The sequence below is a fragment of the Neophocaena asiaeorientalis genome, unplaced genomic scaffold (genome assembly GCF_003031525.2).
Source record: "Neophocaena asiaeorientalis asiaeorientalis breed wild unplaced genomic scaffold, Neophocaena_asiaeorientalis_V1.1 scaffold71, whole genome shotgun sequence".
In the NCBI taxonomy this organism is placed as follows: domain Eukaryota; kingdom Metazoa; phylum Chordata; class Mammalia; order Artiodactyla; family Phocoenidae; genus Neophocaena; species Neophocaena asiaeorientalis.
This window is the reverse complement of record NW_020175439.1, coordinates 576876-600947: the sequence shown is the minus strand read 5'-3', so window position 1 is coordinate 600947 and position 24072 is coordinate 576876. Positions and strand designations below refer to the sequence as shown.

Below are 24072 nucleotides of genomic sequence, written 5' to 3'. Positions count from 1 at the left end.
AGGTAAGGTAGATATAAGGTAAAGTCTGTTCTATAAACTCACTGATTCACAACGGTTTGGTGAGTAACTGAACGTTTCAGTCACAGAAGTATTTTTTGAGTGGCTTCCTAGATCAGATTAAATATACATTCTATGCATTTTAGTAAGAAATGTAGTTTAGCTTCAGTACGTAATAGAGTGAGTAATGCACAGGTGCTCTGGTGGAACTGTAAACCTTTCTAGTTGTCCATGTGGCAAAACAATGTAAAGAGCCCTAAAAATGCTGAGAACCTTTGACTTAGTAGTTCGTCATCTAGGAATTTACCACCTCCTTTATATATTTGTAATGTTTTAAACATTATAAAAATGAAATGAGTTTTCAGATAAAGAAGATAAAAATCGTATTTTGATATTGTCACTAATGAGCTGTAAAAGCTGTGATTTTGAGATTTTTTATAGTAGTTTCTAGTTTTTTAAACTCTTATCTGTGCCTGTCCAGGTATTTGAGTACTTAATGACCATTTTCTCCTAATAATACAATGTTTTCTACATGTGTGCACAGCACCAGCAGGCCCACCAGTTGGAGTGAAAGTGACATTGATAGAGGATGACACTGCCCTGGTTTCTTGGAAACCTCCTGATGGCCCAGAGACGGTTGTGACGCGCTACACTATCTTGTATGCATCCAGGAAGGCCTGGATTGCAGGAGAGTGGCAGGTCCTACACCGAGAAGGTATATATGATCATAATTTACCCAAGGGCATGAAAAGTAAGGTTATTAATGATAAGGAAACAAAGGGAAAGAGGGATTTAGAGTTTGTTTTGAATTTATGTTTATGAAGTAACAAATGATTAAGAATTTTAATTTTGTTCAAAGGACATTGGGAAGCCTTCAACATACTTTAAGCATGAGCCTGATTTCACGCTTCAGAAAAATCACTCTGAGTATTGTGAATAGAAGAGGTTTGGTAGAGGAGGAGTAGGGGTAAGAGTAATGCAAGGAGACTAGGAAGTAATTGTTGCAGTCCAGGAAAGAGAATGATAAGCCCGGGTTAGGGTGGCAAGGAGTGAGATGGAAAGAAGAGGGTGGTTGAAAGACAGTAAGGAGGTAAAATTAACAGGACTTGGTCACTAAGGGAGGGGGGGAGAGAGAAGGTAAGGAAGTGAGAATTGTTATAGATAATTACTAGATTTCCGGCGGTTGTGTGTCTTGCACTGGAGTAGCAAACACTGGAGGAAGACCTGGTTTAATGGAGAAGACCTTTGTGCAGCTACTAAAATGGTCCACATTCAAATAAATTGACCCATATGAATACTAGGGTCACTTAAGTACAGGGAAAAGCTGCTTAGGGCTTAGGAACACTGAATTTAAATTGTTTAATACCAATTTTATTTTGGCTGAGAAAAACTGTATTCTAGAATTTAACATTCTTACTTCATGCTGTTATAATATGCCCTTTTTAAATTTTGGAATCTTTCATTTGGACAGGTCTTATATGCCAGTGTTTGGATGGGCCATCACATAAACAGTATAATTTCATGATTTTGATGCTTCTTTTAACTTCTTATTGAATTATAGTTGATTTTGATACTTTTAAAATTCAGACATACATGCTAAGAACTGTTTTCCAGGCAATTAAAAGCTTAAGAAGGATTTTGAGAAGGAAATTTGTTTTCCATCTACATATTCTAAACACTTTACAGTGCCAGGCACTTCCACATACACTTTAACTTTTAAGGGGAATATTTACCCAATTAAGAGAATACACTCTAAGGTCACTTATGTGGATGTAATCCATATAACACTTTTGTAGTTGTAAAATAAACAAATGGTAACAGAAGCTGGAGTTTTGATAGTTGCATATTCATATTTTTCATTAAGCGGGTGCCCCACTAAGTAATGATTTCCTAGTCACTGAACAGCCTGGAAAGTAATAATAAGTACCTCCCAGCAATACAATTTTGTGTTTTATCCATTATATACTGCTCCCTAACAAACCACTCTAAAACTCAGCCATTTTATTTTCTCACACTTTCTGAGTCAGCAGTTTGGAGTGGGATCAGCTGGGCAGTTCTTCTTTTGGTGTCTCCTGAGGTCACTCATGAGGCTCTGATCATCTCAGGGTTTCAACAGGGTGTGGGTAGCATAAAAACAGTGGGAGAATTCGACAATCCAGGAGAGAGGAAAGAAGCCCCACATACAAAGCTTTGCAGACCTCTGCCTGATTCACATTTGCTAACATCCCACTTGCAAAACGAATCATGTAGGCAAGCCCAGACTTAGTGTGGGAAGAGACTGCCCACAGGTATGGAGAGATGGAAGCATAATTTATGCAGGGCTATTCATCTTACAGTCTGCCACAATATTCTTAAAATATATAATTCAGTTTTCATTAATTAATTCCAAAATGATTCATTGACACAACATTTGACCAAGTGACTAACCTGATTTAATGAGTGTTATATAAGTACTTATAAAAGAATTTTGATCTCATGAGCACATACTTCCTTTGGCTCTTCATTTGTACCTGCCTAAAAAGAAACAGTATTTAGTTTTGGTTCTTTTTAATGCATTCACTTGTCAGTTTCAGACAAGGCCCAGAAAACAACATTTTTGCCTCATTGATGGCCCAATAGCAAAATGAATTGTAATTAGAAGTTTTTACTTCTGTACAAGCCTTCCTAACTATATAATAAAGCATAGGGGGAAAAATTCTATTTTTTTTTTTTTTTTTTTTTTTTTTTGGTACGCGGGCCTCTCACTGCTGTGGCCTCTCCCGTTGTGGAGCACAGGCTCCGGACGCGCAGGCTCAGCGGCCATGGCTCACGGTCCCAGCCGCTCCACGGCATGTGGGATCTTCCCAGACCGGGGCACGAACCCATGTCCCCTGCATTGGCAGGCGGACTCCCAACCACTGCGCCACCAGGGAAGCCCGAAAAATTCTATTTTTGCCATTATGCTGCTTGTGTAAATTTAAGAAACATTATCAGTGAAAAGCTTTTGTCTCTTGTTAAATGTAGGGAACCTTTTCCATAGCTAATGCTAGTAATTCATAGAGAACAAAATAAACAATATAAGTAAAAAGCAATTGAGTTTACTTTTTTCAGAGAGAAAAATATAAAGAGTTTGAGGGGGCTCCCCTGGTGGTGCAGTGGTTAGGAGTCCCCCTGTCAGTGCAGGGGACGTGGGTTCGAGCCCTGGTCCAGGCGGATCCCACATGCCACAGAGCATCTAAGCCCATGTGCCACAACTACTGAGCCTGAGCTCTAGAGCCCGTGAGCCACATCTACTGAGCCCCTGTGCTACAACTACTGAAGCCCACGTGCCTAGAGCCCCTGCTCTGCAACAGGAGAAACCACTGCAGTGAGAAGCCCGTACACCACAATTAAGAGTAGCCCCCGCTCACTGCAACTAGAGAAAGCCCACACAGCAAAGAAGACCCAACACAGCCAAAAAAAAAAAGACCCAACACAGCCAAAAAAGACCCAACACAGCCAAAAAATAAATAAATAAATTTTAAAAAAAATAGGGGAAAGAATAAAGTGATGGAGGTAGCGGGGTAAGTTCTTTTGAAAGAAATGACATCTGAGCAGAGCCATATGGATATCTGGGGGAAGTGCAAAGGCCCTGAGACAGAAGTGTGCTTGGCATTTTAGAGGAACAACAAGATGGCCAGGGTGGCTAGACAGAGTGAGGGGAAGTGGGAAATGAGGTGGGGAGGTTGCCAAGGGAAGATCTGGTAGGCCAGACTTCCTGGGCCACGGATTTTTTTCTAAGAGGGATGGAAGACATTGATCTGATTTACATTTTGAAAGGATTACTTTGGCAACCCCCTAACAGCCTACCTGAAAAATTGACTATAAGGAAGTAAGAGCAGAAATTGGGAAACCACTTAACTTTTTTAGTTTTTCTTTTTCTTAAAGTATATTTTATTTTATTATTTATTTTTGGCCACGCCATGGGGCATGTGGGATCTTAGTTCCCCGACCAAGGATCAAATCCATGCCCCTCACATTGAGAGCATGGAGTCTTAACCACTGGACCTCCAGGGAAGTCCCTGGGAAATCATTTAATTCGCAGGTGTCTGTGTGAGAGCTAATGGCAGTTTGGACAGGGATAATAACAAGGAAGGTAATAAGAAGCTATGAGAACATAATTTGAAGGAATAGTCTACTCGATTTGCCACAGATTGATGTGGGGTATAAGAAAAAAAAGAAACAAAATTGGTGGGGGAAATCAAAAGTTTGATTTTGAACATGTTACATTTGAGATGCCTCTTGGATGTCCAAGTAGAGAGGTTGAATAAGCAGTGGGAGGGTTAAGTTCATGGGAGAGGTATGGACCAGTGGTATAACTTAGAAGTCATCAGTATGTAGATGAAGTTAAGACTGGGGAATTGAAAAAATAAAATCACTTAGTATGGACAGAAGAGAGAAAGGTATGAGACTGCATACTGGGACTTTTCTCCAACCGTAAAATCTTACGCTTTGCTTTTTTAAAAATAAATTTATTTATTTAATTTTTGCCTACATTGGGTCTTCGTTGCTGCATGTGGGCTTTCTCTAGTTGTGATGAGCGGGGGCTACTCTTAATTGTGGTGTACGGGCTTCTCACTGCGGTGGTTTCTCTTGTTGCAGACAATGGGCTCTAGGCACGCAGGCTTCAGTAGTTGTGGCACATGGGCTCAGTAGTTGTGGCCCACGGGCTCTAGAGCTCAGGCTCAGTAGTTGTGGCTCACTGGCTTAGTTGCTCCACAGCATGTGGGATCTTCCCGGACCAGGGCTTGAACCCGTGTCCCCTGCATTGACAGGCGGATTCTTAACCACTGTGCCACCAGGGAAGCCCCCAGAGTCTAATATATTCTGAGAGGTTTTTTGGTTTTGTTTTTAGCATGAAACAGTGTTTTATTGTATAGGTTAAAAGCATTTGTAAGATTTGATAAATCTTTACTGAGTAGTTTATAAGTCAAGGTGCTCCAGAGAAAGAGAACCAGTAGTATTTGCATGTGTGTGTGTGTGTATGTATGTACAGATAGGTAGGTAGGTACATAAGAGTCGGAGAGAGAGGGAGATTGAGATTGAAGGAACTGGGGCTGCTAAATCTGAATTTGCAGAGCTGGTCAGCAGGCTAGAAATTCTGACAGGAGTTGATGTTGAAGTCTTGAGTCTGGAGGCAGAATTCTTTCCTCTTCGGGGCTACTCAGTCTTTTTTCTTAAGGCTTTAAACTGATTCGATGAGGCCCACCCATATTATGGAGGGTAATTTGCTTTACTCAGTCTACTGGTTTAAACATTAATTTCATCTTAAAAAAGAAAACTTCACACCATATCTAGACTGGTGTTTGAGCTAGCACCTGGACACTATAGCCTGGCCACGCTGATATATAAAACTGACCAGCATAAGTACCCATTAGGCACTAAGCTTTGCTCTGGACAGTGGGGACACAGCAGTGAACTAAAGAGAGGAGGTCCCTGAGCCCCGTGAAGCTTGTGTTCTTGTAAAAGTCTGAATGTCATTTCCAGGGTGAGTTGGGGGTGGGAGGGGCAGGCAGAGGAGGAGCTGGGGAGGTTGGGGTCTGGGAAGCCAGAGAAGAGACACGTGACAGCATGAAGGTATGAGGTGATGATGTTAAGACTGGAGTGACAGCGGTGTGCCTGCAGTGGTAGGCGCTAATTGGAGGCAGAATGAATAGTAATTAGTACTTGGGGATGGACACCAACTCTTCATTTTGCAGAGAAGAAAACTCAGGTCTGGAGAGGTGATATGACAAGTTAAAGATACTGTGACATATGGTGACATTCTTTTCTTTTTCTATAAATGTATTTATTCATGACTGCGTTGGGTCTTCACTGCAGTGCGTGGGCTTCTCATTGCGGTGGCTTCTCTTGATGTGAAGCACGGGCTCTAGGCGCGTGGGCTTCAGTAGTTGTGGCACGCAGGCTCAGTAGTTGTGGCTCGCGGGCTGTCGAGCACAGGCTTAGTAGTTGTGGCACACGGGCTTAGTTGCTCCGTGCATGTGGGATCTTCCCGGACCAGGGCTCGAACCTGTGTCCCCTGCATTGGCAGGTGGATTGTTAACCACTGTGCCACCAGGGAAGCCCTGCTTTTATATTTTAAATGAACATTCCTTTGGTAACAAATGGCTCATATTTTAGTATTAGTTCAGTTGGTATTTACTGAGAATTATCTTGTGCAAAGCATTATGCTAGCCACCTTCAGCTGTTCACATGTGAAAAAAATTTCTGTCCTCCAGAAAGGGAAGAGAGGAGATCAGAGGTGAGGAGGAAGACTTACTTTCATTGAGTATATACACGTGTGTCAGACACTTGTCCATGGTAGTTCATTTAATCCATATAATAATTATATGAGGTGGGAATTATTGCCCCCACAAGGAAAGTAACGTTCAGTGACATGCCCCAAGTTGCAAATTACTTAATTGGTAACATGCCAGGACTTGATCAACATTGATCCAACGCTGAGCCTGTTAACACTGTCCGGTTTGTGAAACTCCTAGTCTAGCTAAAAGTTCAGACGCGTGTAAAAGGCTGTAGGCTGAAACAATCACACCAACTGGAATTTAGACCATTTGCTGAGAGAATATAGGGACAGTCAAATCACTTTAATATTTGGGAACTGGTTTAACTGTGCTCATATGGGAACCTGAATGTTAATAGTTTCCTTTTTTTGTCGGAAGGAAGACTTTCTGTGGGAGAAAGGGGAATGTGCATACACACATATACACACACAGCTCATCCATTTGTAATGTTTAAATTAAGCGAAAGAATTTTAATTTCACTAGTGATTGACTTTGCCAAAGACTTTCTAAAATTAAATGTAAAGTATTCTATGATAAAATGGAGACTCAATTTATTTTTATGTTGGTAAAGAAATTGAAATGCTCTTCCATCTAGCTAATGGTAACATGTCACAATACGTTGTTGCTTTTTAATTCACCTGCCTAAGAGCAAGTGGCAGTGGAAAGACTCTTCCTGATTCTAAATAGGGGTTAGTGTTTTTATTCAACAGTTGTGTATTCAAGTAGCTCACACTCTTTCTAGGCCAGGTTGAAACCGGAGCACATGAGAGCAAACCGTGTTCAGCTCCTCGCACTGCCACTGGGTTCAGCTCCCTCCCACCATGTGACCTGCAGTGGTAGCCTCTGAGTCATGGCCTCAGCTCTAAGATCACCCTGCATTTCGCTTGCATAATGAAATATATGGTAGCAAGTGCACTAGAGTAGCCAGCTCTGAGCTGGCGGTGACAGCTACCAGCTGTTGTAAGCTCTCTAAAACTATTTATTGTAAAGGTGCCCTGCATCAGGAAAAAATGAGAAGAAATTACCCCAGGGAAGCTAGGTTTCCCTGTGAATATCCACCCATAAATGCAGTGCAAGAACAACTTCCTAGCTGAATTTCTTTTATACCTGGTTTCTTAACATTAAGACTAATTCCTAGGGTGGGATTCCCTTTGTAAGAAAAATACTTCAGTGCCGTGGCAGGACAAGAGCAGAAAGATACCTCAAGGAATAGCAGTGCCCAAATAGGAATCCTTCTTGGCAGTCATGCCATCAGAGAAGATACCTTTCAATACCAAACATATATAAATTCAAATGATGATTCCTTTTGGAGAGAAGTAGATGCTAGCCAAGTTGCTGGTGATAATTTTGATAGTTAATCTGGGGTCTCAGCCTTCAACACCCTGAGGTTCCTACATAACTTTGGCATCTTCTTGCCTGTTTATATTCAGGAAATCTTAGATAATGATTACGAGGGTGAAAAATATATTCATACTTTCAAAAATAATTGTTTCTAATTTAAGAAATAAGAACAAAATCATTTATCACAATTACTGTAAGTGGTTTAAACATTTCTAAAAGAAAAAAAAAAGGATACTCATTGGAGTTTCCTGGCAGTCCAGTGGTTAGGACTCAGTGCTTTCACTGCAGTGGTCATGGGTTCAGTCCCTGGTCAGGGAAGTAAGATCCTGCAAGCGGTGAGGCTTGGCCAAAAAAAAAAAAGAGTCTCGCGTTGGATTTTTTTTTTTTTTTGCGGTACGCGGGCCTCTCACTGTTGTAGCCTCTCCCGTTGCGGAGCACAGGCTCCGGACATGCAGGTTCAGCGGCTATGGCTCACAGGCCCAGCCGCTCCGCGGCATGTGGGATCTTCGCAGACCCAGGCACGAACCTGTGTCCCCTGCATCGGCAGGCAGACTCTCAACCACTGTGCCACCAGGGAAGCCCTCACATTGGATTTTTAAAATCTACTTGTAATTGTTGAATCTGAGTTCATTGTGTTATTTTGTCTTTACCTGTGTTTGAAATATTCCATAATAAAATGTTTTAAATGCTATTTGTATCCATACCTATGTAAAGAGTAAAAAATTATATATACGTTTATATATATTTTTTGGTAAAAAAAGTGTGTGTTTATATATATATGTATATACATATATGTATCCAAACAAAAATACATGTTGATTTTACGAGCTACTCTTAAAACAAAATTACAGAGAAGGATTATATAGGGGCAGTGTGCTTGGCACAATGTTAAATGAAAACTCTAGGATATAAAAATGCATGTAGTAAATATGTACTCACACATGTACAGTACACAAATACACAAATACACAAAAATGTTAACAATGGGAGATTGTCATTTTATTTATTTTACAGATGTTTTCTAATAAATGCGTTATTTTTATAATCAGAAAAATATTTTTGAAATGACCATGTTTGTGTGATTAAAAGAATAAATAAAAGATAGTTTACTTAATTTGTAATTGATATATTTATAGGGGCAATAACCATGGCTCTGCTAGAAAACCTTGTGGCAGGAAATATATACATTGTCAAGATATCTGCATCCAATGAGGTAGGAGAAGGACCCTTTTCAAATTCTGTGGAGCTGGCCGTACTTCCAAAGGAAACTCCTGAATCAAATCAGAGGCCCAAGCGTTTAGATTCTGCTGATGTCAAAGGTTTGTATACTGCCATAATCATTGATTTTCCTTAAGAAACGAAAACACACATTTTTTTTCCAGCTCCCCTCTGCTTTATTTCTGCTCCTCCGTGACCATATCCCTAAACCCATACTCGGCTCCTTGAATTCTTGCTGGCGAGGTTCTGATGTTGTGGAGCTGCATGGCTCTCCCTGCACTCCTAGAAGGAGAAAACACTTCCCTCAGAACTAACCACGGTTTTCAGACCACTGTGTCCCAGTTACTTCTCCTCCCAGCTGTGCATCCACCAAGACAGATGAGCCACACCACCCCTGAGCTGATGGGAGCAGGCGTCTGGGGGTTTGTGGAAATAAATGGCAGTGATGGTTGTGGTGTTCAAGCTAAGAAGAGCATGGTTTTCATTAAGAGTTTTCCCCTTCCCCCAAAAAAAAAAAAAAAAAAAAAAAAAAAAAAGAGTTTTCCCCACCGAAACAACAAACAAAAACAAAAACCCCATCCTCTCCAGAGTGAAAGTTATTTCTCTCCAGAAAGCAATTGGAAAAAATACCTTTAAAGAGCCATTCTCACTCCACTCAGGGTATCTTCCTATTGTTCTGAAGGACGCCGGGGCCCCCTGTGACCCAGAACTAGACACCTCCTTTTTCCCCTCTCTGGGGGAGGGGGCCTGGATGGCGATGCAGGGTGTGGCAGGGGCAGCTTCAGATTGAGGAGATGCCAGCTAAATTCAGGGCGGGATTAAAGGCTCTTAGTTCCTCAGAGGATAGTCATTCAGTATTGTGTGCACTTTGGGGATGGACACTGGGAAGGAGAGAGAGAAACAAAGAGAAGGGCAGGGAAGTCAGATTTAAGCACAGGAAGGAGGTAATCACGGTAGCTGCCATATCATCAGGGGAAGCAGAGAGCAAGGCTCATATTCGCTTCTCAGATACCTTGCTAGTCAAAGTGCCTAGAGACCAGCAGCGTAAATGGCACCTGGGAGCTTGTCAGACATGCAGAATTGTGCGTGGACTCTACCCCAGACCTCGTGAATCAGCATCTATCTGCATTTTAACATATCCCCTAGTGACTCTTATGCACATTAAAGTTTGAGGAGCACTGCTGTGTAAATGAAAATGCATAAATGGAAAACTAGTCTTCAGTATACAGATCTGCTTTTAAGGTAATATGACATGAAAGCTACCCTTTGGCCTATCAGTGAACATCTGTGCCTTGTGCCTTTTAGCGTTATAAGTTATGAACTGATGTTCATGTTTGATATAATAATACCTAGAACTCATATTTAGAATCTTCAATATGAGAAGATAAGCCAATTTTAAGGTCACTGATAAAAGAGTATTATGTCTTTTTTGCTTAGACACAGATACTGTCAAAAGTTTTCCTATGAGAGGAAGACAGATTATTGAAAAGCTAATATCTGAGAATTATGATAAATGGAATCATTTACTTTTCTGATTGACTCTGAGTACATGTGTTTCCCCTTCCAGTTTATTCAGGCTATTACCATCTGGACCAAAAATCAATGACCGGCATTGCTGTAGGTGTTGGCATAGCCTTGACCTGCATCCTCATCTGTGTTCTCATCTTGATATACCGAAGTAAAGCCAGGTGTGTTTCCATTGCTAGAGATGTTGATGTGGTTAAAAAACATTTAAATTACAGTAACCACAGAAACAAGTTGAAATCAAGTGCCTTTTAGAGTAACTGGGATTTTCCACTTTAAAATGAATGTATTATTACTTGGGTTCTTACAGCTATAGAGATGTGCTCACTTTGGAAGATTATTCTCTCACCATTTGAAAAAAATTACTGTACCAACAAAATACTCTTCAATGAGGACCTAGTTTTCCCATTTCTTTGGTATTTTGAGAAACACAAAGTATATCCTTTGGATTTTTTTAAAAAATGACCCACTTAATATGATGTATCTGCTGATTGAGGGATTCCTTACTTCCTGGAATATTTTCATATTTAAGTAGCCTGAAATGTCTGAGTCACTTGAGAGCTCTACGCTCACCACCACAGGTCATATGTTTGGGATTCTCCAGACATGGATTAAAACAAATGTAATAACTGGGGATTAGTTCTCTATAAACTCTTGTCAGGCAATTTTATCAGTGCTTTTGACTTCAGCTAAATTCTCAGCATTCAGTGACCCTCTCTGTTTCTAACCTTTTATATTTTGGCTTTTGCTTTCATTTATTAAGGTTCTTTATTTAAAAAAATCAAAGTCAAATACATATCATTTTTAGGTAATCTCCATCACTAGACTCTCTCCATTATCATAGGTTTTTCAGAGTTTATTCTGTATGTTTTTGGTACTTGGGCATAGAAACACACTCAGAAAACATGTTAAAGAATTTTAAAGTTTTTTTTTTTTAGAATTTTGAAGTTTTTTGTATATGGAACTGGCTTAATTTTACTGTCCAAGTTTCTCACTTCAAGAATTTTTTAATGAAATCTTTATGTACATTGTTTTAGTGATGCCTAAATCTTGCATAAGTGCTACTGTAAATTTGTCATCATTAATTGTTATGTTAGTGTGACAATCTGCAGACCTGAAGGAGAGCATGTAAATTTTTCAAACTACAGTTTCTGCATATATTATAAATAAGCGACAATAATAGTACTTTATAAATATTAAAGTTTTTACTAAGTGTAAAGAGTAATTTTATATAAACAGACATTGGGACAAAAAAAACAAGCCTTCTCACATCATAAACGTTTGCAGCAGTGAGTTGGAGTTATAATCTAATAGTTTCTAAAGATAGTTGAGAAACAAGCATTAAGGAACTCCATTGTTTGCAAAGTTGTGAACTTCCCAGATTTCACCAAATTTGGTACATTTACTTCTCTCTTCTTGTGGACTTAGAAAATTTCCTTTTCTTGCAATATTTCAGGAAATCAACTGCCTCCAAGACAGCACAGAATGGAACTCAACAATTATCTCATACCAGTGCCTCCCTAGCCAATGGAAATGAAGTAGGAAAGAACCTGGAAGGAGCTCTAGAAAATGAAGAGTCCTTAATGCCAATGATCATGCCGAACAGCTTCATCGATGCCAAGGTACTCTGAGCTGAGCGACTGTTGTGCTACATAATCCTTCCTACCATTCATCTTATCTTTATGCATAAAATCTTTTTACCAAAAAATTGTATGTTGAGTGTATTGTGTCCATACTTCACATAATGAAATGTGAAACCGTTTCACCCAGATCCTTCCTTGCATACAATATTTGGGGAGAAGATACGGATAGATAAAAGAATAAAAGATGATGATAAATAAAATATGAGAAAGTAGCATAAATTCAATTAGTTTGGATTATGTGGAGCTGAGATGTCTTAAATAAGGACATCAAGGTCATCAGTCCATATTTACTACAATTTGGATTGTTGTGTATATACTGGATGGAAAATTTTTTATTAATCCATTCTCAACTTAGTTTATTTGATTTTAGAACTAAATGGAGCATCAGAACATTCCAGGTGTGAATGAAAATTTTTTAAATACAGAGTATATAAATAGATGTCTCAAGATCCTACCCTGTACGGCCTTAGGAAGTTGGATATAGTAAAGAGATGTCATTGGAGGATAATACTTCATGTCCTTTCCACTATGTGTAATAATAGTACAGCGATAAGCATTATGAACACCAACTGAAAATTATTTTTAGTCACATTGCAGCATTAGGTACCGTGCATTATTATAATAGCCCTCATAACAAATGTGCTGTAAATTAAGTATCTGCAAACTATAGCCCAGCCCAGGCCAGCCTGCAGTCTGTTTTTGTATGGTCATCTCTGAGCTAAGTATGTTTTTCACATTTTTAAAGGGTAGTTTGGGGGGAACAAAAAAGGAGGAAGAGGAGAAAATGCAGCAGAGGGCATGTGTGGTCTGCAAAGCCTAAGACATTTACTATCTGCCCCTTTACAGGAAAAGTTCGCCAAATCCTGCTATAAATTCTTCTTCCCCAACCTTTCCCTAAAATTCAGAATACCAAAAATATTAAAAAATTTCAGGCAATTTTGATGTTAAATTTTATATAATTATATTTAGCAGATGCAATTTACGTGTATCTAGCACAGTGCTATATACTATATATATTATGGGTAAATAATAGTAAATTGATTTTTGCTACTCCTGTTGTCTTTTTGTTTGCAACTTAATTTAGCTTTTATTTTCTGATACAAATGTAAGCCATTTAATTTATTTCAAATTAATCTAGAACATTAGGACCTAAAACTTTTAAATAAGCACAGAAAGTACCAAAATACACTGTCATTCTGTTATTACTAACTTGGAACTAGACATGAGAAAGGATTGAAGAGAAGTGAAGTGGGGAGGAAGGCATGGGAAGAGAGAGGGAGAATCTAAAATGAAAGCACACAGAGCAGAGTGGGGGCCTGAATTGAAGCAGGGAAGCCAGTTTGGAGGCCAGGTCTCTGAATTCCCTTGGATTAGCCTAAGAGCTGATCCCCCGTCTATTGCCATTTTGTTGAGCATATGTGGGCCCATTTTTCTCTTCCTAAATCCTTTTTAAATTTTTCAACCATGTGGAAAGGTTGAAAAAATTTAATAAATGCACAAATAATTGTCAGTATCTTTTCATACTTTTGTATCTCTCTCTATATATTTTTGTTTCCTCTGTCATTTGAAAATAAGTTTTGGAATCCTTACACTTCACCCCAAATACTTCAGCATATATATCTCTCTTAGGAATAAACCTATTATATCTTTTTGATCACAAACAAGTACCCTGTATTTGTTGTGTGCTGCTAGTGTAAAAGAAGAAATAATAATGTCTGTGATCATTTTTTTCTTTTAACATTTAAAAATTTTGTGTAGTACTTGTAATAAACTGAAATCTATAATATGTGCATTTTCCCCTTTTATATCTCCAGGGAGGAACTGACCTGATAATTAATAGCTATGGTCCTATAATTAAAAACAACACTAAGAAAAAATGGCTTTTTTTCCAAGATTCTAAGAAGATAAAAGCTGAGCAGGTAACTCACCCATTAAATGGAAAAAATCTTTTGCTACCCCTGGTATATGAGATGGTAATTTTAAAAAGAGGAAAATGTAAGTGAGTTTTTTTTTAACTTCTTTGTTCTTTCTAGCCATGATTGTATTAATTTGGGGCATGACTCTATGGAAAGCCATGGGGATTGATGACCGAAGTGACAATTGGAATAGTAATCAGAGCTGTGGTTTTCAGTGGGAGTTGAGGGGCAGTGGAGAAAGGGATGGGGCAGGAGCCTTCCTCACAATCACTGAAGAAGCCTTTTGACATTTCCCTTGCCCCAGTAATTCTGATGTGTTCCCACTCCTCGGAGAACCATTGACCTAGACGGTTCCTTCATGATGATCTTTTACCCATGTACTCGATCAGTTTGCTAGCTCAGCACACACACAATATGCAAAACCAGATTTGTTATTTTTTAAGAGCACTCTGTTATCACTGATGGTGTTTTATGTATTTTTACCCAGCCTCAAAGAAGATTTACTCAAGCGGTCTGCTTTTACCAGCCAGGCACTACCGTATTAATCAGTGACGAGGACTCCCCCAGCTCCGCAGGTCGTACAGCCAGCTTCCCAAGACCCCTTGGTGTTGCAACTGATACTGAGCATTCAGCGAATAGTGAAGGCAGCCACGAAACTGGGGATTCTGGAAGGTTCTCCCATGAGTCCAATGATGAAATACACCTGTCCTCAGTTATAAGTACCACACCCCTGACCCCCAGTTCCTTCCCTGCCACTGATTCGAGTGGGGATCCCTCGATGAGAAAGTGTGAAGAACATGCAGTGCCATCAGATGCTGAGCAGATTTCCTCTTCAGTTCCTCAGCCATCATCTGCCATGCTCTGCTTTGATAGAAAGGAGTTTCCAATCTAGATAGCCACGTCCAGGTATTCTCACCTTTAAGTCTTTTCGAAGGACAGTGAACAGGGAGCCAAAGCCTTTTGTGAAAATCATGATATCTTATTGGGTATTTCACCTTTTTTGAATGTGTTTTTTTTTTATCTTTAAGCTCACGTATTTTGAATGTTTCAGTGTCAGCAATGTGAAAAGACAGTCAAGATATTTGACTGGATTATGAAATATATCACTGGAGCAAAGGGAAGACTTTTGAAAGCCCCTTTGCTGACTATCTACCTCAGTTTGCCACATGGCAAACTCAGAAGACAACTTTGTTACCTCATTTGTTGTGATAGTTTCTCAGCTACATAACCGATGATACTTCCTAGTAGCGTTTTGTTTTCATTGCTGTATGTGTAATGTGTGTGATCAAAGGAGTCATATAGGTAGATGAGTAAGAATGTTTATCTGAAGCTCTGATTTAAGAAACAACAGCAACAAACTATGACCTCTGTATGGTTTGGATAATTTAACACCTCCAACTGTGAGGACTGAAACTGCAGAGAAAAGTGGGACTGTTGACTTTACTGAATGACCAAAACAAAAAAAGCATATCTCTTTTGAGAATAGAACTGTTCAGTAGCATACAGGGACTCCTATTGCTTCTAGAGCCTTTATGTTGTGGGCATTAGAGTCTTGAGTGCTTTATCTGCTGTATCCCAAACCTCAGCCTGCCTAGAAGCCGTGCCTTTTCTACCTGCTCCTTTGCCTGACAGTTGGCCAAAGGCTGCACTGTCTAGTTTGCAAAGCATCCTCAACCTTTCCAGAATTAGTTGCAAAACTCCTTGCAGGAAATAGACTTCCAAAGAGAACAGGTTAGGGTTGGTGTTTTGTGTTGTTTTTTTTATCCCAGCTTGGTTTAAAGGGGTAAGAGGTTTCATTAAATATTAATAATGAAGATAAATGCAGCAGTAGACAGTAAAATGAACTTGAGGTTATCATGGTAACAGTGCCTTCCATTATATATTATGAAGTTCTTTGCCTTATACCTTTTTAATATTCATGAAGTTGTTCAGGATAAGAGTACAGAAAGTTGCCTTAAGAGTTTCTTGGATTTTATCAGTAACTCTTTTGATGTATAGTATTTTATCAAAGCATTTTGGTTTGTTTTTATGCAGGTTTTGTTTAGGGATAAGTATTCAGATCTCTACCAACTTGGTTGTATTTTCTTGAATTCTTAAGAGAATTTGGTACTCTGTTTAATCTTCCTTCAGTGTCAATGCTGTGAATGAGGAATGCTAACTCCAGGAGTGAGTTAATCCTCTTGCTGGTTTGAAATCAGTAAACTGTTTACTTAGCCACGTAGAATAGGCCTTCTTTCAGTAATGAGACAGTTACCTGTTAGGTGCCCAGCAGTGAGAGACAATAAAGAATTAAATACATGGTGTAGAGAAGGGACCCCCTTTTCCTTTTAAAAGTATTTCTTCAAATTATCTGGAAATGACTTTTGAGCCAGTTTTTAAAAGGAATCTTAATGGGTATCCCCCTTGAAACCTTTTATTTGTGGAAGTGGGGGGTCATGTTAAATGGTGTTCTAAAGTCAAAAATATGTTACTGGACGACAGTCCCACCTCTGTCATCTTCTATCCCAGTGTCTGATGACACAACATTTTTTGGTTGTTTTTTAATCTGTAGTTTTGTGCCAAATTGGATGTGTTCAGAAGTAGACCAACATTAATTGCTAGCATGCACTTCTGAACTAAATTCACAGTCCCCCATTTAGTTATCTAAGTATGGGCTTGATGGCAAAACAAAAAAGCAGAGCTTTAGGTGAACAATCTGAGGCCAGGAAAAATGCTGCTCCTGCCTTTATAGCTCCTGTTTATACTACCTCCTTTTAAACTTATTCTAGTGTTATTTTTTTTTTTCCTGTACTCAGGGAACGTTTTGTTACTTTCGAGCTGCCTCATGGAAGCATGGGCAAATTGACAGGGTATGGCGTTTTGGGGTTCATAAGTAGAATTATGTGAGGCCAACTTTTATCAATATCTAAAACTAAGGACTACAGTGAGTTCATTTTATGTTTTTAAACTTTCGTTACAAGGTGAACAGAATCTAAAGTTGAAACATCATCCATCATGTCTAGGACTCTATTAATTTGAATCATTTTAAAAGCCTAAAATGATGATCTGAAGTCCTTTAGGAAAGTATTTTGTTTGTTTTGTTTTTGATGAATAGGCCCATAGTTATTGTAGGTCTTTAGGCTATAACTGTTTGCTAATTATTTACCAGTACATTTTTCACTCTTTCACCTTTTCATTTTGTTCTTATATAAAATTTTTTCATAATAATCCTATTACCAAAGAATTTTCAGTAGAAAGTGAAAATTTGACTATGATTTCCCCCCAAATTTAATTAACTAGAAACATCTATAGGTATGACGCTTATACAAGTAGTTACTAACCCAGAATAATAGGGTTTATCTTGATTGTTGTAGTTAATTAGACTAGTAATTTTAACTACCTTATTGTTACCAGAGCATTTAAAATAATTTCTTTACCAGCAGATAGTTCCAAAGAATTTCAAGTGTAATTTTTTTTTCTTCAGCAAGTAAATCTTCAGCTCTACAGTATTAAAGTATTTTGAAATTGTTGAAACTACTTGTTGTAGAGAAAAAAAAGTCTTTTCACCAAAGATAAATATTTTGGTCTCATTGAATAAGATATTTAGTGAACACCAAAGACTTCTTTTTACTTGGCCAAAGCTAGCTTCTTTGAAGTCTTAAGTATGAAATTGTAACTAAAATGTGAAGGTTGTCTTTCATCTCTCATAGTGGTGTTACTTCATGGTATTTTCACTCTGAAGGGGCTAATATGCAAATAGTAACTATTTTCTTTTCCAAAGACTTATTTGCTGTAAGTACTAATACATGCATGTCATTTTTATGCCAAATATTACAAGATACTGCTCATCAGTATTTTCATACCAAAGATCATGCAAATATATAGATTAGCCTGTAAGTAAGTAAAGATGAGCAGATTTGAAATAAATTTATTTAGAGGCTGATAGGGAATCTAGCTTTAGTAGCAAAAGATATCAAAGGGCTAAGTTTACATAATTAAAAGCAATACAATTATATTGGTATTTATCAGTGTTTTAATTCACATACTTTTTATCAATGAATTTTTCAAAAACCAAAGATATTTAAGGTTATGTCCACATATAGGCAGATTTAGTTGTACATTAAACCATTGTTTCTTGTTTTTATGTCAACCAAACTTGTCTCTCCAGAACCCTGTCTGTTTACAAATAGCATACATAGGGACTTCCCATTAAATCTGCTGATTCAGCCACAGGATGTTTTTGCCAAATGATGTGATACTTTCCTAAGCACCTTGAGTGTGAGATGTCAACAGAAATATCAGCAGGCTTTTCCACTGCAGAGCATTATGGCAACCCCTGAATCAGTCTGTGCTGTCTTCCTCCTGCTTAAAGCATTATGTGGTTAACTCTGAAGGCTTGAGGCAGTCCCTTAATAATAGGGATGTTCTCATCTCTGGGGAGCAATGGGATATAACAGGGAGAAGAATCATATCACTGTTTTAAGTGGCTGTTCTTTGCTCTTTAAAGTTGTCCATAAATTGAAATATTTTAATTGCATCAAGGGAACAAAAATCTTTTTCACGAAATCTGGAGTTTTATATTTTGATTAGCCTAAAAGTAAGGACACAGCTTTATCCACTAAGTGGCTTTAAAAAAATCAGTTTTGGCACCCCAGGGAAATTAGATCCTCAGTGAAATGCTTTTTATTTGCTTTTGCTTCAAACAAGCGCAGTGCCAATGCTGGGAACAATGACAGTGATTTGCATTGGTGTGTCTTGGCTTCATTAAGGACATATGCCAGAAACTTGCTCATGTTGACAACTCAGGGTCATGGTTCAAGTCGATGAAGGCACCTTTGGAAACAATTGAGTGTCACAAAAAAAGATGATTTGAAAGGTTTTTTTTTTTAAACGCTAGAATATCCAGATGTGGTTCCATCTCAGCAGTGGCTGTAGTGATTCACACATACTCTTCTATTTCATTGAATATAAATGTTTAATACTGAATGTAAAAAAAGAAAAAAAGTGCCAATACATCGAAAGAGGCATGATTTAAGACTAAACATGTATGTTGTAGACTTTGTTCCTGACAATTTGGCACATGGGTCTCTGATAAAATTGCTTTGGTTTAATAGTCATAATTTCTGTGGGCTGTGAGCACAGAGCACAGGGTTCTGGAGATCACCATACACAACCAGTTGTCTAATTGTGAATTTTATTGATGTTTAGAAGAACACATACCTAGAATTCTGTGTGAAGTTGATTTATGCTCAGGACATAAGATCACAGGCTAATGCAATGTGTATGTTTGCAGGCTTTAATCTCCTCAGGCGGTTTCCCTTGGTAAGCCTTTGAAGGTGTTTAAGATTAACATGACAGCCTTGCATTTTTACCAGGCAGATACTGTATTATTTTCTTATTGCTGCTGAAATGAGTTACCACGAAGTTGGCCTTGAAGCAACACAAGTTTATTATCTTACAGTTCTGTAGGTCAGAAGTCTGACACAGGTCTCAATGGGATAAAATCAAGGTTTGTTTCCTTGTCTTTTCTGGATTTCAGAAACTGTAGACCCCACCCCCTATTCTCTCTGACCCCACTTCCATTATCATATCTCTTTTTCTGACCCCAACGGGGAAACATTCTCCAGTGTTAAGGACTCACGTGATTAGTTGGGGCCCATCTGGATGATCCAGGGTACTCTCCCCATCTGAAAATTCTTAACTTAATCACCTCTGCAAAGTCTCTTTTGCCCTGTATGGTAACATATTCAGAGTCCAGGGATTTGGGCGTGGACTTCTGTAGGTGGCCGTTCTCTTACGTACAACAGACATATTATTTCTGTAGAATTCTGATCTCCATAAAATGTCTATAGCATTACAGAGATTGGAAGTGTGAAGCCATGTGCCCTTTAGTGATCTTCAGAATGTCAAGTATGAAAACCTTGGCTTATCGCCTATTGAATGTTTACGTTAAACTTTCTCTCTAAATCACTTGCAAAAACAGTTCGGCTTTAAACTTTTTGCATATGTGCTTTGTAAGTTAACATCTCAGCTCTATGTGTTTAACAGAAAGTTTCCTAATATTTGGCTCTAACTTTATGGAATTTCATCAGATATTTTTGAAAACTGTTCATATTATAGTTGAGCTTTCTCCTTTTCTCTTAAGTGATTACGTCGGTGGGGTAGGGTTGGGGGAAAGACCTCAAACGTAGGAACTCAGATTAGATGAGCAGGACCATGCTCAAGTTCATTCTTCATTTTCTTTTAAAAGCATTTTGCAACATTTACCCTTTCTGACTTTTAAATTGGGTTTATTTCTTCAGCTTCACCAGCCACTGTTTGGTTTTCAGTTTGATAGCCTCTTGATTTTCCATCAGCCTTAGCAAGAACCTCCACTTATACTTAGCAGCATGTAAAACTCCTAGGAAATTTTGTCTTTGTTTTCTTTGATTTCAATTGTCCCTTTTCCTAGAAAGCTTTAGATCCCACAGCTCTAGTTTGTTCTGATTCCTGGATCATGTCAAGTCAAGCCTTCTTTCAGATTTGAAGGATAATTTATAATTATACCCTAAGTTTCAGCATTTCTTCAATGAATGAAACAAAGCTATCTCCATCATGGGGTGGAGACCGTGATGATATTCTGAGTAAGGTTAAGAGTGCTGGTCATTTTTCAGCCACTTCTGACTCTACTCCTTAGGAAGGGATAAGGCCATTTACTGAGCGTATGCGATGTGCCAAGCACATCTTCATCCCTGCACACTGCTACATTCTGCAAGGCAAGTATTATTCCCATTTTGGAGATCAGGAAACAGGTTTAAAATGTCTAACTTGCCAAAGATCACAGCTAGTAAGTGGCTTAGCCAAGATACAAACCCAAGTTGGTCCAACTTCAGGGTTTATAGGATTTCTACTATGATACCATCATCTCAGCTAAGACATGATATTTAATTACCTGGGCTCATAGTGCCTTCCACTGTGTCAACACAACCTGTCCGCACAGTCATAGCCAATCAACAGAGAGAAGTCTGTCTGAGTTACGTTCATTTATTCAAGGAGGAATTTAGGAGGCTGGGCTATAACTCACTCTTTGTCATCTCGTAAACTCCCTGCTTTCCTCGTTTTAAACTTTCTATTTCTCTTAGCCGAAACTGTGTCTGAAAGCTGATGCTTGTGCCTAGAGTTGCAGTAAACAAGGTAGGCATGGTTTCTGTAGTCCTTATCTGTTCAAGCATTTCCTTATTAGACTAGGTGTTCAGAATTTAATTTTATCTTTCGTAATTTTTCTGTAGTCCCCATATCTAAATAGAAATTTATTAACTAGAAAAAGCCAGGTGTGTAAGCAGTCATCTTTTCTTGCTAGATCTGAAGAGCATATTTGTTATTTGAATTCAACCTAATTAATTTAGGAGAGAGCAAAGTTGAGGAGAACCATATAGTAGGACAAGTATAAGGTTAGTCTTTGGCACACCTAAATTCTAGTTTTTGACCATTTTGAGAATTGTTTGGTAGGAAAGTTCTTAACCTATTTTTGTTCCTTAACATGAAGTAAGGATACTTTGTTGTGCAGAATGAAGCAGTAGTACTTTGAAAACTTAAAAGTGTAGATAATTATAATCCAAAAGTCATTTCTATAAGGCTGTGAAACATATCTTAACAGATTTTTTTGTTTTACAGGGCAGCCTTTCCAATTACAATTTTGCCTGTGCTAAAATGAGAAATGTTTGCATTTCCTGTATACGCACCAAAAAAAATGAAGAAAGTGGTGGACAAAAGATGTAGACTGGGATTTTAACACTCATCTTTAATGTAGGTAAATCTGTAAGATGAATAGGGGAATTTACAGTGCTTTCGAGAGTACTAAACATGAAATTATCTTACCCTAATTTAAATCTTTCATTTTTTGATATCTTGGCTTTTAAAGATCTCTCTCTTAAGGAGAGAGTCAAATATCCCCAGAGGGGTAGATGGGTAAGACAGAAGTGCATTTTTAGGATTCTTCTTTAACAGATCTACTTTTTCAAGATTATGGAGCATTTCTAAATTTCTTTAAACTATTTGGAATAAATTTTATGGTAACACCTACTGGCACCTAATTCTAGTTTACTCAAGTCAACCTTTAAGGCTTATTGACAGGAAATATACGATTATCATCTTTTTTTAGAGAAAGGAAATACTTTACCTAACTTTCTCTTGAACCAGCCAATATCACTCTTAGTATAATCCATGAGATTCTGAACACCTTTCTTGATTTACTCAGGTTTATATCTTGTAAGTAGTTCATGGTATTTAGACACAGTCCTAACTTACAAATTTCATCTTTAAAAATGTATGTTACAGAAGTTTCTTTTTCTACAGAACTGTCTTTTAAAATAACAAAAATACTTAAAAATTTTACCTAAAACATTTTTCTCCCTATTACCACATTCTTTATTCTGCTCGCCAATGAAAATGATTACCGATGATTAGCAACATGAGCCTGTTACAGAAATTTGCAAAGCCTGAATACACACACATTGCCTTAGCCTATCAGTAGACTGGAGGACATATATTAAGTAAGTTTGTCTGTCTGTTGCTGTTGTTAGACAAAATTTTATGTCTGTGTATGTGCGATTTTTTTTTCTATTTTCTTTGAAGATGTGAATTAAATGAAAGTGTGGGAGCCAGTTATATTGTTTCATATTATGGGTGTTCTGGATCCTTTCACTCTGTATACAATTTTCTTGTAAGGGCAGCATTTGCAGACTAGCTAATGGACTCTAGAGCTGAGCTATTTTAATTTTATACTTGACTCAGGGGATCAGCTCTGTGAACTCCATTGCATGAAGAAAGCAAATGTTTACCTTGATTTTGAATGTACCTTTTTAATGTCTTCTTAAAACATATTTTGCTTAATAATGTGGGTTTGTTTTCCTTTTCTAGCATCATAGTAAGTATTACCTAGTACTTTCCCCCTTCCCAGGATAGTTTATATACTATCCTACAGGTCATGCCAAAAATGAATAAAAGTTTAAATGCCAAAATGTTTATAAAACTGCTGTCTAAATACTGATTGATTGCACAGTTTAAATAAAAGTTTTCCTTAGTTAAAAAAAGAAATAAAAATGTTTTCTTTTACTCTTCACTTTTGGGTGATAGAAAATGAAAACTTTGAGTTTATAGAATGATGGCTTTCATATCCTGGGATGGGATGATCATAGAGTCTACTCCAAGCAGTAGGAATAGAGCCTATTTAACGCATCTAAGAATTGTTTTCATCTGGCATTTACTGAATAGCAACAAGGAAATAACAGTTTTCCCATTCCAGTAGATGATTGCTCACCTCAGGAACTAAATAACCTAAAAGCTATGGGTCATCCAGATAGACACATTTCTAATTCAGGTTAAAATTTTGGATTTTTAATATTATAAAAAATGGTTAAGAAATATTGAAAACACTTCCACTTAAAAAATCTAGAAATAACAGGTAAAATATGCTTTTTAAGATAGCTGAATTCTTATTTTTTAAAAACTCCCAATTTGGGAGAGGAACTGAAAAACAGAACAGGAACTTCTTGAAAAGATATTGTGCTGACTGTGGAGGACATGAAAGAAAGAATTGAAACATTAGAGAACAATAAACTATATATTTTTAAAAAAGAACAAGTACATTAAAAAAAAAAGAAATGAATGGAATTCCCAGAAATTAAAAAAAAAGTCACTGAATTTTTGAAAATCTGTTAAATAGCATATCAAAATCCACTGAAAGAATATTCTAAAACTGGAAGATAGATGTGAGGAAATTATCCAGGATGCAGCACAATAGATAAACAGAAAATATAAAAGAGATAAACAGAAGATTCAACATATATCTGACAGTCATTCTAAAATGAAGGGGAATGAAGGCTAAACAATTTTCAAAAATAATATGACTAATTTATGAAATCCTCAGATTCAGGAAGTATAAACCTCAGTCTAAAAATATAAAAATAAACCCAGAGCTTCCCTGGTGGTGCAGAGGTTGAGAGTCCGCCTGCCGATGCAGCGGACGCGGGTTCATGCCCCGGTCTCGGACGATCCCACATTCCGCGGAGCGGCTGAGCCCATGAGCCATGGCCGCTGAGCCTATGCGTCCAAAGCCTGTGCTCCGCAATGGGAGAGACCACAACGGTGAGAGGCCCGCGTACCACAAAAAAAAAA

General features: G+C 38.0%; 1 protein-coding gene across 1 annotated transcript in view; it reads left to right on the top strand.

The window, feature by feature from the left end:
- PRTG (protogenin) overlaps nt 1-14830 on the top strand; it is a 122447-nt gene extending 107617 nt beyond the window's left edge. Inside the window, exons 15-20 of the mRNA XM_024767815.1 lie at nt 542-712; nt 8774-8956; nt 10423-10543; nt 11836-12001; nt 13837-13941; nt 14426-14830. Coding sequence (XP_024623583.1) covers nt 542-712; nt 8774-8956; nt 10423-10543; nt 11836-12001; nt 13837-13941; nt 14426-14830 — 1151 coding nt within the window. The remainder of the gene's footprint in view (nt 1-541; nt 713-8773; nt 8957-10422; nt 10544-11835; nt 12002-13836; nt 13942-14425) is intronic.
- The last annotated feature ends 9242 nt before the right edge of the window (nt 14831-24072 follow it).